The 15,097-nt window shown below is 38.6% G+C and overlaps 1 protein-coding gene across 1 annotated transcript in view; it reads right to left on the reverse strand.

Annotated features, from left to right (window-relative positions):
- Positions 1 to 4,459: 4,459 nt before the first annotated feature.
- The window catches only part of KCNK5 (potassium two pore domain channel subfamily K member 5), a 35,293-nt gene continuing 24,655 nt past the window's right edge, over positions 4,460 to 15,097 (reverse strand). Inside the window, exons 2-5 of the mRNA XM_057370969.1 lie at positions 13,207 to 13,318; positions 11,623 to 11,789; positions 10,348 to 10,516; positions 4,460 to 9,650 (exon numbers count right to left, since the gene is read on the reverse strand). Of these exons, the coding sequence (XP_057226952.1) occupies positions 8,836 to 9,650; positions 10,348 to 10,516; positions 11,623 to 11,789; positions 13,207 to 13,318 (1,263 nt within the window). The 3' untranslated portion in view covers positions 4,460 to 8,835. The remainder of the gene's footprint in view (positions 9,651 to 10,347; positions 10,517 to 11,622; positions 11,790 to 13,206; positions 13,319 to 15,097) is intronic.

The raw sequence follows: 15,097 nt of genomic DNA on the forward strand, positions 1-15,097 counted from the left end.
TGTCTCAAGCCTACACRTTTTAAAGGGCTGCCAGTTTTTTCCTGCAGGTTTTGCAGCTTTCAGCTGTTATGTCTCCATAAGATTATATTTCGCATCTACTGACAAAYATCATAGAATTAAACTCCCCCAGAGACATCAATATCACTTGGCCAGACAACATCTTCAGAAAACTGTTGGAAATTATTTGCCAGAAAACTAATTTCCTAGTGTTTTAGAAAAAAATCTGCCCARAATTAACAGATTTCTCAGCTACTCTAGTTCTGATTTCTTCCTGTACTTCATATAAATTGTATCTCTTGCCCTAAAAAAAATAAAAAAATAATAATAATAAAAAAAATCTCAATTTAACATACCAACCCTTTAACTTTGCCTGACTGACATGCTGGGATTACCAGAGCTGGGACTCAATGTCAGGCTCTCTTCTCAGCTGTAAAACATAGAGAACTTGCACCACAGAACTACAGATAACTTGAAGGTTAAAGTTTAAAAACAGATATTTGCTTTACCTTCTTGCCTTCACTTGATCTCTATCACATATCTCAGAGTCTAGTCTTACAATTTACTTTGGTGAATTTCACTTTCTGAAGAAATACAGCACAGAAAAAAACCTTAAAACTTGAGTCTTCATTGTATGAAAGAARGACACTCTTACAAGATTTTCTTACTTTAAGCCACCTATTTTCTATCATTTATTAAAAACTAACAGCCACAAAACCAGCCAAAGAGTGAAGTGTCCCTCTCAGGTGTACAAGATGTGTTGCTTACTCCTGCTTTTATATTAATTTCCCATTCGAACCAGCAATTAAAATGCAGACCAATTAGCTTACTATTTTTCCTTCCTTTCCAGCTGTGCCAGAGATGAGCTGGCAAAAGTCCCAGGCTGAGAGGAATAGAAKATATCTAAAGAGATTGTCTGCCTCTGAAGTGTTAATTTGTTCCTTTACTTTTTTCTAACTGCCAACCACCCATAAGCCACAAATATGAAAGTTGCCAGAGAAGGACAACAGACCTTTATGAATAAACACTTATACTSTAGCTTCAGAAGCTTGTGACTTTTATTTTAACATGAGCACAGATTTATTTCACATTGGTATGCACATATTTTGCAGTTCTGCCCAGCAACCAGGAGTAGGAACAAGTGCTCCTCTGCACAGTTTATTTTGATCAGTATGGATAGCGCCCAACCCACAAATCGGCACAGAAGAGGATTTTTGTCTCTGATCTTAGCGGCATTAGGAATTATGATACTTCCTTATACACCCAAAAATTTAACTAGATAAACAGAAACGTGATCAACAGGTGTCCAAAGCCAAAAGTCCACAGAACAGTGCAAAGCTGTTGACAGGCCTTAAACAGGAATTTTTCACTCTCAGTCATTTATAYAGTGTATTGCTTCTCCTTACAGTTATAGACATATTACTGTGCCGCACTATACTTTTATATTCAGATAAGATTAAAAGTGTGTCCAAGTACTTATTTATTACCTGAAATAATAATGCATAGACCTAATTTGGAAACATGAGTGCTTTTGTTTAGCATATTTAGGAGAGTAGCCAAAAGAATGTTATTAAAGGTTAGCATGGGAAATTTCAAAGAATATCTATAGGATAAATATCGACTTGTATTTAAGATATTTTGTGCTTTAACCACCTCACCCTAATTTCAGAATTCATATTTTCAATTTTTTGTTCTGCTTTCTTTGTCATTCACAGCCCCACCCCAGTAAAGAGAAAAGGGGAAACGGGGTATATTTTTTGCAGCTTTCTCCATGTGGGAAACAATATAACCATCAAAATATGAAGAGTGAGTCATCACTTTTTTGCTCTTTCCTGTGAGTAGCAAGGAGTGAACAATAGGGAGAGAAATTCTGGTACCCCATAAAAATATTCTAAACATAGAAAACYGAAACTCTTTGACTTCACAGTTGTTTCAGTTTGACTTGTAAAATTCAAAGTGATTATCACAACATTTTCATTGGAATATTTCTCATGTTAATATATTTTCCAGTAGCTACTAATTTTTTATTAACCAGAAGGAACTCTGGCTATGGGCTGTACCTGGAATCTTGGCTTGCAGAGGAGGCCCCTCCCATCTCCAACATGATACCTAGCTTTCAGGGAGCCTCTGTGCAATCCCGTGTAACTCCCTTTCCAGAGAAGCCCTGTTGGTGTGAAATAGCAAATTCCTTGGTCAGTCAGCTGAATAGTTGTGGGTGTTTTGTTTTGGACCTCTATGCTCCTATCARTTGTGGTACCACTCCCTGTGCTAGGCTGGCTGCGCAGTCCAAGATAACCAGTGGTTGCTATTTTTTTCACTACAAGATACAGAATATGGCCTTGACACCTATTGTCCACAAAATATCACCACTCCTGCCTCAAACACCCCCTATCCTGACCCCTTTTGAATGAGTTTCCTTGGGAGCTGGGACTGAAATCAAGGTAGGCAGCAGGGCACTCCATGTTCCCTAAGACTTTCCCTCTTGTGCCATGAGTCAGTAGGAGTTGCATTAGCTGCATTGCAAAAGGAGGTATTTGCCCAAAAAGAAAGTGAAAAACAATCCCTYAGCAACCCCTTCAAGTATCCCAGGCTGCACAAGACCTAGTGATGAACAAGTTTGGGTGGAGAGCTAAGGGCCTGCTGCGAGGAGGCAATGCAATGTCTTTGCTCTCAGTGAGATAGGTGACTCTGGTCAGGGCTGAGTTTACTCCCCTTTACCTATCACTTCCCCTCATTCCTCAGGGATGGAGTTGMAATGAAGCCACAGCCCAGAATCATCCTGTAAAGCCAGGAAAGGTATGTGGAGGAGGTCCAGTCTGGGTGCGGGTCAAAGGAATTCTTTCAAAAACAAAAAKAAGTAAAAATCTAATGGATGTTGTACTCAGCACAACCTTTTATTCCTTTATGTCACAGCATTAGTTATCATACCAAGGGGAGGCTGAGGCTAAAAATAGGATTTAAGAAAAAAAAGTACAAACCAACCAAAAAAGAACCCAACAAAAAAAACAGCCAACCCTTGCTGACAGGTACAAGGTGCAAGTCATTAATTTAAAAAGAAAACGCTTCCTCCTCAAACTACCGGTAACAGACCTCTACCACCTCCTTGGATAAGAGCTATTTTGTGGGTACTTCAGGCACTGGGTCCAGCTACAGGAAATTGCCCTGAATGGAATGAAAGAGCATTTTTCTGTGTGAAGCAGTCCTAAASAGCAACTCCTCCTCCATTCTTACCRTCTTCATCTCCCAGAATTAAAGGTTTGAATTTTCTGCACCCACAAGCTGCAGGTTGCTGGTATCATGTTGCACCAGGCATTGTAAATGCCTATGATATACATTCAGTGAAAAGATTTCAGGCTTTTTAAGTGTCAGCTGGTCTGTGATTTTATGTTAAGCTATTGTGTTCAGAGAACCCGCAGCCAGGCATGGGCCAGAAGAACAGGCGTGTAACAGATACAGGTTTGTCCTGTTCTCCTACTTCTTGCTCCCCTACCTTTAATAAATTAATGACACTACTAAGATTCCGAGGGCAGAAGGTGAACAAGTCTCCAAMCTGCTGGCAGCTGATAGAATATTACTGGGTGCTTACCAGATGCAATGCTATGTGCTGCCCTGAGGTCCATGAGGAGCTGATACCTCCCTTTTTGGCATCAGTCACCCGTCAGTCTCCTCCTTCACTGCTCCTTTGTGGTGGGGCTGGARGAAAATGCAGAGATTGGCTACCCTTACTTCAACCCCAACAGCATCCACCCTTCCCTCCTCTGACCATCTACCTCTCCACTGTCCTAGCTCRTGCCTCAGCAATTTCACACAGTTGCCTTAAAAGCCAAGGTTCAGTCTCTTCCTCCTCAAGCTGAGATTTCTTCAGATGGCTCCATCTCTATWATGGGTATCACCAAGTCACATTTTGCTGCCCTGTAAGGGAGGTAGTTAGCTATTTTCCAATGTGTTGCCAAGGAAACTTCTGGAATTGAAGGACTCCAAATATTTCGAGCCTGAAATATGGTGAGCACTGCTACTAGAAATACGGTGAAAATTCATAAACAGCTACTCAGATATTTTAATAGCTCTGGCACGAGATTCAGATACCAGTCATAAATGTCCATTTTATCACAGTACTGATTAATTCTAACACTTCCCATCTCTGTGCATCTTCTTTAAAAGCAGCCCACTGATAAAACACAGCCCTTAAAATAAACTTCAGTTTATCTTTTAACAGATGTCCAAAATCCACATTGAATAATACTTTGGCATGCTGTATCTAATTGAAGACCAAATGCCATTGAACTGAAGTCATCAATACCCCATACAAGTTCAGACATCTGCTTGCAGAAAACAACTTGCTTTTTTGTCTCTTTACCTTCCAACTCTTTGGGCCAGGACCAATCTCATCTGTGAAGTGCATTACAAATAGAGGTAGTTGCAAAAAAAAAAAAAATCTTGATTGCCATTCTTCTCATGACAGAGAGGATAAATTGTAATTTTTTTATTTCAAAATATTAAAATAAATTACATTTTACAAAGACTTWGCAAATATTTACATACAGTGTGATTCCAGTGACAATCAGCAACAAAGAACAGACAGACAGGCATATTATGGAGTGATAACAGAACTGTACAAACGTCAAAAGCCATATGAAAGACAACCTAATTTTTAAAAGTTAAATCCATCACAAATGGAATGAATGCCACRAGGCACAAAAATTACAAGTCTACAACAATGTTACTTTGTTTAGTCAACAGACTTGTATATTGCTTTTTGCTCTCCTCATCTGTCTCTACACACTCTCCCAGATCAACTGGAGGAAAAAGAAAATCTTAGCATATACAGCTGTGTCACCATGGATCTGTTATCAGTCTGGTTTTAATTYTGTGTGCTTTGTGATATCCATTGCCAGCAACAGATTCACAAATCATTAGTTCAGAAAAATTGAACACTCCAATTTTGTATTTCCTCAGTGACTTCGTACCAGTGTGTCAGRTGTGTCAGACTGCCTGATGTCAGGCAGGTATCTGAAAATGATGCCTTCTGGTAAAAACAGGCCCCAATAGCGCAATACAAACCCAAGAAGCATCACAACGATGTCATGAAGAATGGGGTCACATAGTCTTATAGCCCTTAAAAGGCCCTTTGTAGGAACAGACTTCCATGGTCACATTTCAGCAATTTTTTAAATTTTTGGAAAAAAAAAAAATTTGAAAGTACTGGCTCATCTTGACAAAATTAGTAAGTGAACCCATCCTTCACATGATGTAACTAAATAAACAATGGAAGTAAAAATSTACCTGTAGGCAATTGCTAGAAAGAAAGTGTTTCCACTGCTATTCCATTCCTTCTTTACATGTGCCTTTAAGCATTTTTTTTCCTTTTTTAAAAAATCCCCCTTTTCTCTCTTTCCAGGAAGAGATCTGTCTCACCTATAAAATCAGTTCCACAGCTTTAATAATACTGTTAACATTATTAGTTAGCCAAGTAAAATTTTAATTGGCATCCAAGAAAATGTTTCCAGATTGACCAAATAAGTGAAATAACTACAAGACATAACCAGGTAGCACTGGGGAATTCACTCAGAGGCACTTTTGGAGCTGAATAGAACAAAATCCAGCCTGGACAACCCTCTTAAGTCACTACATGTAAATCTGAAGGCAGAAAGACATCAATTTAGATCCCCCAGGCAGCTTCTTTTTTCAAGGCGTGGAAGACAGGCAGGCAAAAAGCTGTCTTGTTTAGCACTTCGGCACTTCTGAGATGGCACCATAATTTCAAAAACCCTGGGAATGGTTCAGCTTTTTGGAGAAAGCTACTATGAAAGCTATGCACCACTAAACCCCTCCAAAACTCTGAAACATGTAGGATTTAACAAGACCAATTCTGTTGGCCCCTGTGTAAAGAGGAATTTTTTCCCAGTGTTAAGATTACATTAAGGCACATGGTGGGATATCTTGAGAACAGTTTTGTGAGGTGTGATCATGTTTCCCCGAAAAACTGGGAATATTCTACTTTGTCTTAATAAATTTAAACTATTACTTTAAATCCCATGATACTTATTATGCAGACTTATAGTCTATGCTGACTACACTGGGAAAGGCCAGAGAGCCACATCTAGCTTGATAATATGAAACAGATCCCATCTATTCTCAGCTCTGGCATACAAGTGCACTTTGCTAYGGAGAACAGAGTCTGGGTTCCAGTGTGCAACATCCCCTCCCAATCAAAGCAGCCCAGCCAAGTGTCTGGGTTGTATTATTTCTGTATTAAAGAGAATTTTTTCTTTCCTGTTTTTTTTTTTTTAAATGAAGATTGGACTATGCTTTTCATTTCACGCACTTGCTGAAAGTCTCCTTATTGTCCTGCAGCATTCTGTTACTGAAACTTTGATCTTTGCACCAAAAATGGAAGACAAGTTGGAGRACAACAAAAGCTATATGGAGTGTTTTCTCATTTTAAATTAGTGTGAACTTTTTAAAACAAATATTTTTAAAAAAAGAGAAAGGTAGACTGACTACATAAACATCCTGTGCATCATGCACATAATCTTACCTAACATTTCTTACAGTTATAAAGTAGAGCTGTCGACCACAAGCCTTCAGATATATACAAATACTTGAAGGGCTTGGAGTAATTTTAAAATAGTGGGGATGAAGGTGTCTTACTAGAAGTAAATACAAATCTTCTTGATATGGCCTCTCCATCTTCTTTCCTGTCAGGCATAAGTCAAATTCATGCTCCAAACAGCATTAATATAATAAAATTTGATTACAAATTAGAATCTCTCTTCAACAATACCATCATAAATTGCAGATTAAATACAAAATCCAATTATGTTGATTCCACATTTGTTATGTATAACAGAGCTGGACACGTGTTTGCCACAGTTTGGCCATTGTATTCACATTCTATTTGAAAAAATGTCATACATGTGGAAAATTCTAGGAAAGAAATAGACTAGTAAAGACAGTCCCTTGTTTCACAGTAGATAACTTCAAAACTTCCCATCTAAAGGCTATCCAACCAGAGTGCCARTTTCCCATATATCCTCCTCCTTCTGTGGAATAGGCCAGCAACTGAAGCTGCAGCCAACATTTGCAGTTACTAGAAATAGCTAGCAATTTAAGATTAGCACTGCAAGATTCCATAAGCTCTTCTTACAGAGCTAGTGAGTCTGCCAGCATTACACTGAAAACAAGACTGACACATCTTTTAACTGTTCACTGAACTTCGGAAACTTTAAGACATTCCGGAATGACTTAAATACTTAAAACCAAACAGATCAGCAGAACCTGACATATTAAGGTTCAAAGGTCTTGGCTATTTTCTGTTCCAAGTATATTGGACAAAACTGAAGTCAGTACCTTTTGCCAGCATATAACTGAGAGCCTCATTTGAAAGAGTTGTCAGGGTTAATGCATAGATATGGAAAAAGAAAGAAAAATAGAATGACGATAAAATTTCTTCGTAGCCAAAACAATTTGGGCATAAATGTTATGAACAAATATGCTTCCTTCTATTGAGTAGCCCACCTCGAAGTCATAAGATAATACTTTTAGAAGCTTAAAGCCAACGTTCCTTCCAAAAAAAATGCCTTATRGCCTGAAGTCACTTGATCACATTTTGGCTTGCCCAAGGTTTGATACTGCTCAACCTTCCTTCAAGTGGGATAGAATAACCATTGTATATGCACATAGATCAAAATCTAAAAACAAAAAAAAAATATACAAAGTGTAATCAACTGTTTCAAAAGTCATCTCCCATTCAAGTCATGTCTGAAGTACCAAGGCAGGGAGGAACATCAAACAATACTGACTAAYGCACTGCCCAAATCAGCAGCAGTGCTATAGGTCCCTTCTGACAGGCATTAGGGCATTTGGAGAATCTGTGCTTTCCAAGGTGACTTTTTCCTAAGAATAGTGTCAATAAAACTTCACGTGTACACAGATACTGTATAAGGTTCATTCAAGTATTTCCTTTAGGAAATGGACAGTGGAAGGACACTTTCAACATTAAAAMGTTCATTGCATCCTGCTTGTGCTCATACATGCTTTGATCAATAAGTCCTCCAGTCACTTTACTCTTTAACAGTTCTGGGGCTGATGTGCAGTTTAGCATCCCAACTGGCGAGCTTCATCACAGATGGTTCATCCTTGTTAGAGGTCTCCTTCTCAATCCATTCCTTTGGAATTTTAAATTTTAATATTCTATTTATGAAATTAGAATTCTCTCTAATTTTGCGAGCACTGACATATTCTACACAGATGTTTCAAAAGCTTCTTTCTCAGTCTACCAGCACACCTCAGCTCAGATCTGTGTGTCCTGGCATTCCATCTAAAGTTTCTCCTTAAGTACAGCAAGTGCTAGCGCCATGTTTTTGACAGTAACAACAATGGGCAACCCCCTTGATTTCATTTGTGATAAAAGCAGGATTCAAATCCAGGTTTTTCAGAGGTGAAAGGCTAATGGAGTAACCGAACACATTTGATGCCCAAAACAGTCTCTTGCAACAGTATAGTTACACTCCCAAACGATTTCCTCAATGAAATGCATGAACTCAGAGCAGATCCAGTGTATTAACTAGTCTTTTCTATTCTATTTTGTTCAAGAACCATAAAATCYAAAGATGGAGTGGGACTCCAAATACAACTGTTATTTTACAAGTCTTTCAGAAAAGCAAAGSTGACTGGCTCAGAAGCCTACTTAGGATGGGAAAAGGAGACTGGAATTTCTTAGTTTGGGACTTGCTTTTGTTTTCAAAGAGACAGGAGAAACTACAAAAACATACTCTTCTCCTTGCTCTATGTTCAATATGCACTGACCATTTTCAGAAAACCATTGTTCAACATGCTTCACGTGGCAGCCTTCACATTGCTTACTGTATTATATTCATTCATCAGTTGTTCATAAGGCACAGAAAGTTCCAGCTCATTATTGGTAAAGGTAGATTCATCAGAGGATGGGAATTTTACCAGTTTTTTTGCAGTTTCAGATTCCTCTGCAAGATTATCATCCATGGAGGATTTTGATGTTTCCTCATCATCTGAGATATCTTCCTCTTCATCATCATCTTCATTTACAAATGTTATATTGGCATTCTCAAATATTAAGGGTCGATAGTCTCTGGAATCCCACACTTCACCTTCTTCTTCGCTAATCCTGTCCAGCTGATTTACGAACATGGTTCCTTCTAGAGAGCTGTCTCCAACATGTTTATCATGGAGGGGCCTCAGTACGTGACCATTTTGAATGTCCAGGGGAGCCTCATCGTACTCAAATGACTCTTTCTTTTTGTAAGTCACCTGAACATCTATGCTGGCATTCATTTGCTTGGCATTTTCCACTATAATCATTTTGTCATTGCTTGTCTTCAGGGCCTTCTTCCCAATTTGCTTTATAAGGTCATTGTAAGTCTCTTCCTTCTTTGAAAGAAAGCTGAAAATGTTGACATCCTTTGAGGTACCCATTTGAAGGGGTTTTTTAGACCGAGGATGGTTGTCAAATGACTCTTTTCTTTTTTTCCTCCGTTTCTTGATTGCTTTGTGGACTTCCACAAACATACTGACCTTCCAGTTAACAAAGAGTGAAAGCCAAGCTAGTCCCAGATAGATCCATAACTCCACAAAATATCTGTAAAGCGCATGATAGTTYGCATCTGGATTTACACCTACAAGGAATTAAAACAAAAAACATTACTGAAAGAAGACTCACAGCTGATAAACCTTTGAAGTTATGACCCTGAGAATTACTCTCTTCCTCACTAAAAGGGCCTCTTTATTTGAACACTGGTCTGAGAGGTGGGGATCTGAAAGAAGAAGTTGATCCCACAACTTCCACTTCTTGGTCTCAGGTATTCTGACCACTGAACTAGGCAAATAAAATAACAGCATATTTATCCTCTTCTTATAAGATATAAAAGTGAATGTTTTCCTGTTTTAAAAAGCCAAGTCTTCTCTTTCTTTGAGAAAAAGATTCAGAATTCCACTTACAAGGACTCCCTCCAAAGCCCAGAACAAAGCAGTGGATTTTAGAGAAAGAAGAGGTTTAGGAGGGAGAGAGGAATACTCTCAGCATTCCCCATTGACTGGTTCTAGGCAGGTGCAGATCCATTCAAAGGCACACAGCTGTCATGGTGGGTAGGGTAGCACCTTGCCTGAAACACAGACCTGGGACACCAGAAGGACTTACAAACTCTAGAACCTGTCTGCAAAACTAACCCAAAAAAGGTCTTAGGTTTATCAGAATGTTCTATTTTGCAAAATGTTCCAGAAAAGTTTAAAAAATACCATTTCAAATTAGAGTTTGGAAATAGGATTGCCACATTGTGCATGTAATGAGATAATATATAAAATACAATTACTGACCAGCAACAAAATCTCCAAATCCTATGGTGGTGATAGTGATGAATGAGAAATAGAGGCCTTCAATGTAGTTCCATCCTTCAGTCACCATGAAGACAAAGGGAGGAATAACCAGATGGACCAAGACACCCCACACAATGAAAATAGCTGTACATGTAATTTGTGCTTTCCTCTGTAAAGAAAAAATAAAAAGTCAGGGAAAGATGTCACATTTTTTTCCCCACTCGCAGCACCAAGAATGATCTGACACTACCAGATATTTCAGAGTTTCATGCTAACAATTTAGCTGCCATAATTAAAAGTCACTAAACGTGACTGAAGCAAACACACTTCTTTTTACTTTAGGCAGAACTCCCTATTCTTACAACTACTTGCTCATAAAGGATTATTTCCTCATGGTTTTCTTTCATGCTCTGGGAAGAGTTTAAGGAGTCCCTGATATTTTATAAATTGGCATGGGATATAGCACTCCCGTCTAAAAAGCTGTCAGTACCTCTAACTTTCCTTTTACTCATTTGAATATAGAAGATCAGAAGTGCTTTAAGATGTTTCTCTCCTATTTGTCTTTCATTCCCTTTGCTACCCATGCAAACTTTGCATAAACCTGCACATACACATACATTTCACTATTATTTTCAGTACTTCCTTCTCAGGTGAAAAAAACAAGAAAGTTCTTTCTCAGTTTCTGAAACTAGGACCTAAAGCAGTGTCAGTGCCCTCCAGGTACTAGACCCTGCATTGACTCCCATCTCTGAGCACAGTTACAACTGAGAATTCAGTTACAGTGGGGAAGGGGGCAAGGGGAAGGAAAAACCTTAAACAAACCATCACCAAAAGACCAACAAAATGCCACAAACAAAAATCCACACATCAGTAACTCAGAAAAAAATATTAGTTGGTTCACTACACAGCAGGAAGTACTCATGCTGGCACACAGGCAGGTGGGAGTCAAGCAGGACGGCTTCTTTTCATTTCCATGCCCAAGGAGCTTGAATGAAATGTCTGTGAAATGGAGCCTCTTGTACATCTGCCCTAAAGGTCTTTAATGTAAGAAGTAGAACTAAAGGTTTCTATGAGATCTCATTTTGCTAMACTTCTCACAGAACTAACACATGAGACCCAATCCCCTTTTTAGTTATTTAAATGCAACACCATTTGGGAAAATTCACATTTGTGCAAGTGTTCATTTACTACAAGATAAGCAAGCAAGTTAAGAAGTGAAAGCTTAATTAATGCATCAAAACTACACAGTTCAAGGGTAAACAAGTAAGGGCTTACCAGGCTTACTCCTCTTTTCGTCAGAAACTGGCCCAGCCTCTTGGCACGTCCTCCAAAGAACTTCCCCAGAGCACTGATCCACGTCAAGCAGAGAGGCACTCCAAAAAGCCCATAAAATATGCAGAAGAGACGCCCAGCATGCGTCTTTGGAGAAACATTTCCGTAACCTGAAAGAGATAAGCATGTGCTCCGTCTGTTCTTGCTGAAGAGAATTCAAGGCAATTCTACCTGTGCACAAAACAACATTTTGTGGGCTCCTGCTGTGTCAGACACTCCTCACCTCACCATCTATAAGAGCTTTATTTACTACAGCTGCTCATCTGAATCTGGATGTCTTCCCATTCCACTGTAGCAAACATGTAATCCATTACTGCATTTTAAGTGTTCCCTAGATTCTGTGCATCTTTTTCTTGACAAGATGGGATAAATACAAAATAAAGCTCATCTCAAAACTTCTAATATGATGCCCCAATCTTAAGCAGTACTGTTAAAAACTTGATTGATTGATTCCATTTTAAGGAATGAAATTCAAAATTCATCCTGAAGCTAGCTCCCATGTGAAAGATCCACAATACATGTTTAATTTGTGACCTTGGTACCTTTGCTGAGTAAGAGCTTGTGAGTTAAATGCAAGGAAAGTAAGTGCAAGGTATTTCAACTGAATTTAGTTCTTTGCTGGTCACAGAACCCAAGAGGGCATTACAGAYTCAGCCTCTAAAATCAGCAGCCTATTTTCTGAACTTCTTACAGAGTTTTCTTATTTAGGTATGTTACTGACATCAACTTTTTGTTGTAAGTTATAATATGAGCTTCAAATTGTGAACCTCAAATAATAAAGAAAGCCACAGCATTGCATATGGTTTAATACTATGACTTCTACAGCCAATCCTCTCTGGTTATTTTGCATTCTTTTTTTTTTTTTTCATTGTAGGTGCAGCAAGTGTGTAACAACACGATGTGGCAAAGATTTTTCTGTAAAAGCAGAAGGCAAAAGATGTTGAGTCTGAAAATCTATATATCACAAGAGGAAGAAGTCTTTCAATGCAGAGGGTCTTACAAGCACAAATCGGTGATATTTAAAAAAAAAAAAAAACAGTTGTTCTGCTTCACCTTCTTTTAAGAGGTGAGTAAAAAGTCTAGATAGTTCTGCAAGCCAGGAACACTGATAACGTGGTAGCAGTGCAAGAGGATGTGAATAACAAGACAGCAATACAAAAACCTCATGTGCTCTTGCTCTTAGGTCTTAGTTTAAAGGAATGCTTTGTTATGCTTTTGTTTTGGAATTTTATGATTCGGAAATTTAAGCGTATGAATCAATAGAAGTGAAGCCAACCCCAACAACACCTTAAATCCATTACTTATTGGAAAAGTGAACATTTCTCTTCTGTACACCCATGAAGAGAGTGCAAAAATCCTCTTTTAGGGTATTTGCCCTCCATGAATCTGCAGGTGAACGCATACTCCAGGCAGCTCCAGCCATGGGGACTTTATTTGGTGGCTACCTTGACACAGAAATGGGAGAGTACAAACACACTAGAGCCTACAGAAAACTWCAATTGGGAAGGTTGATATAGCAATACATACCAATTGTAGTGATCACAGTAGCAGCAAAGATCACAGCGTTAGGCCAATTCCAGTTGTTGAAAGTATTGTTCCCAGTGATGGCAACCCCCTGTCCAGCAGCATCTGACACAATCTGTAAAGAAAAAGCTTACAGTCARTCTTGTAAAATCCTGGCAGCCTAAAAAAGGAATGTATCTGTCCCTCTCAGATTTTCCCCCTTTGCTCATACTTTCAAAATAGTCTCTAAGTTTTTTGTGAAGGCTRGCCTAGTGTATTCACTAACAATAATTTTATGAACTACTAAACAGTGTCTTCACATCAAAAAAAGTAATGCAGGTGCTCTGACATTTAAATAGGGAGTTTTAATTAGAYAAACTTTTACTTGATTTACCAGTTTAAACCAAATGGATCTCTTCCAGAGAGCAAATRCRTTCCTCCAGACTAAACTAACATTTAACCTCCAGYGCAGGTTTGATATTAGGGACATCTTCAGAGCTACTATACATTTCAAAACACTGTTACATGTCTCAGCTTGACTTGGGTGTGAATGTCATAGAATCCTTGCCAAAGCTCATGTGATTCTTGTTAATTCACCTGCTGTCTCTAGCAGTCACACCATCTACAAGCCAACAGAAAAACTGTACTTTTAAAGACAGAAGAATTAACATGTTTTCAAAGCATTTTATGCTACAGGATTCCAGTCATTGTCCTTGAAWCAGGCCCTTTTCTTCTCCCATGCTGGAATCTGGTACACCATGATGAATGCAAAGCATTCATTAACAGTGACCTAAGGAAGCAACCCAAGTCAGTAGCATTTCTCCAGATTCAGCCAGTCGATTTCTAAACAGCTGTTCAGATCTTCAAATGCTCAAGAATTCTTAATCGCCTCCACCTTTTGTAGGAAGGAGCTTGGAAGAACTAGCCCCCTCTCCTTTTCCAAAACTAGACTCTAGAAAACACATTGATAAAAATYCCTAATTACTATTTAGTGCAGAAAGTGAAGGTTTCAGATCAAAAGCATGCATCTTGCCGATTCTAGTGTGCATTTCTACCTCCTCAAAGTAAAAGAAGAAAAAMCAAACCAATTTAACATTCTTTCCAGGAAATCTCCAGTTATTTAAAACTTTGCCCTGTCACATCATGATGCAGTTAAAGCCTTACCAGGTTACTCTCCTTCTTTCCCTTCAGTGTAAACACTGGACAAAACTCCGAGGCTACACCCATACACAGGAGAGGTGAAGATATCTCCAAATGTTGATTTACAACATTACTCACTCACTTTGTGCATTTCTCCCTCAATAACTGTTGAACATAAAAACTATCTTCAGCTAGTATCCAAAAATTGGAAGTAATAGATTTTTTTTAAGAAATAAACATGACAGGTGATGTTTATCTTAACCTGGCAAGAACTTATAAAGGTTACTACAACCAGCTCTTCCTTCCCCCATCACCCCCCTTCCTTCCTTTCTACTTCATTAAGATCTATCTTGGACTCAACACAAAGTTCAATCTCTACTGAAAACATATACAAGTTAACACAGGTTTTGATTATTCTTGAGACTTACTACATATCACCACCCTCCTGCTGTAATAAAATACCCTCAAACTGAATGTATTGTGCATATACAAGATGCAAACAATGTAATTAAAAATGTACTTTCAACACACAAGCTGTTACACAGCATAAAAGGAGAAACACTGAAAGTGAATGAAGGTAAAGAGCTAGATTTTTTTTCTCTTCAAATACAGAGTGTGTGCAAAACTGCATGCAGTGTCTTTCCATAGCCTACAGGCTCTAGATAGAAAAGGACAGTTTTCATCAAGGCACTCATGTATCATGAGAAAGTGGTGTACAAATGAGAAGCAGTCCTAAAACAGGGAGGTCAAGAGCAGGCAAGAAAACACACAATGT

This window comes from Malurus melanocephalus, unplaced genomic scaffold (assembly GCF_030028575.1).
Source record: "Malurus melanocephalus ecotype Western Australia unplaced genomic scaffold, MMel_1.1 scaffold_5, whole genome shotgun sequence".
Taxonomy (NCBI): domain Eukaryota; kingdom Metazoa; phylum Chordata; class Aves; order Passeriformes; family Maluridae; genus Malurus; species Malurus melanocephalus.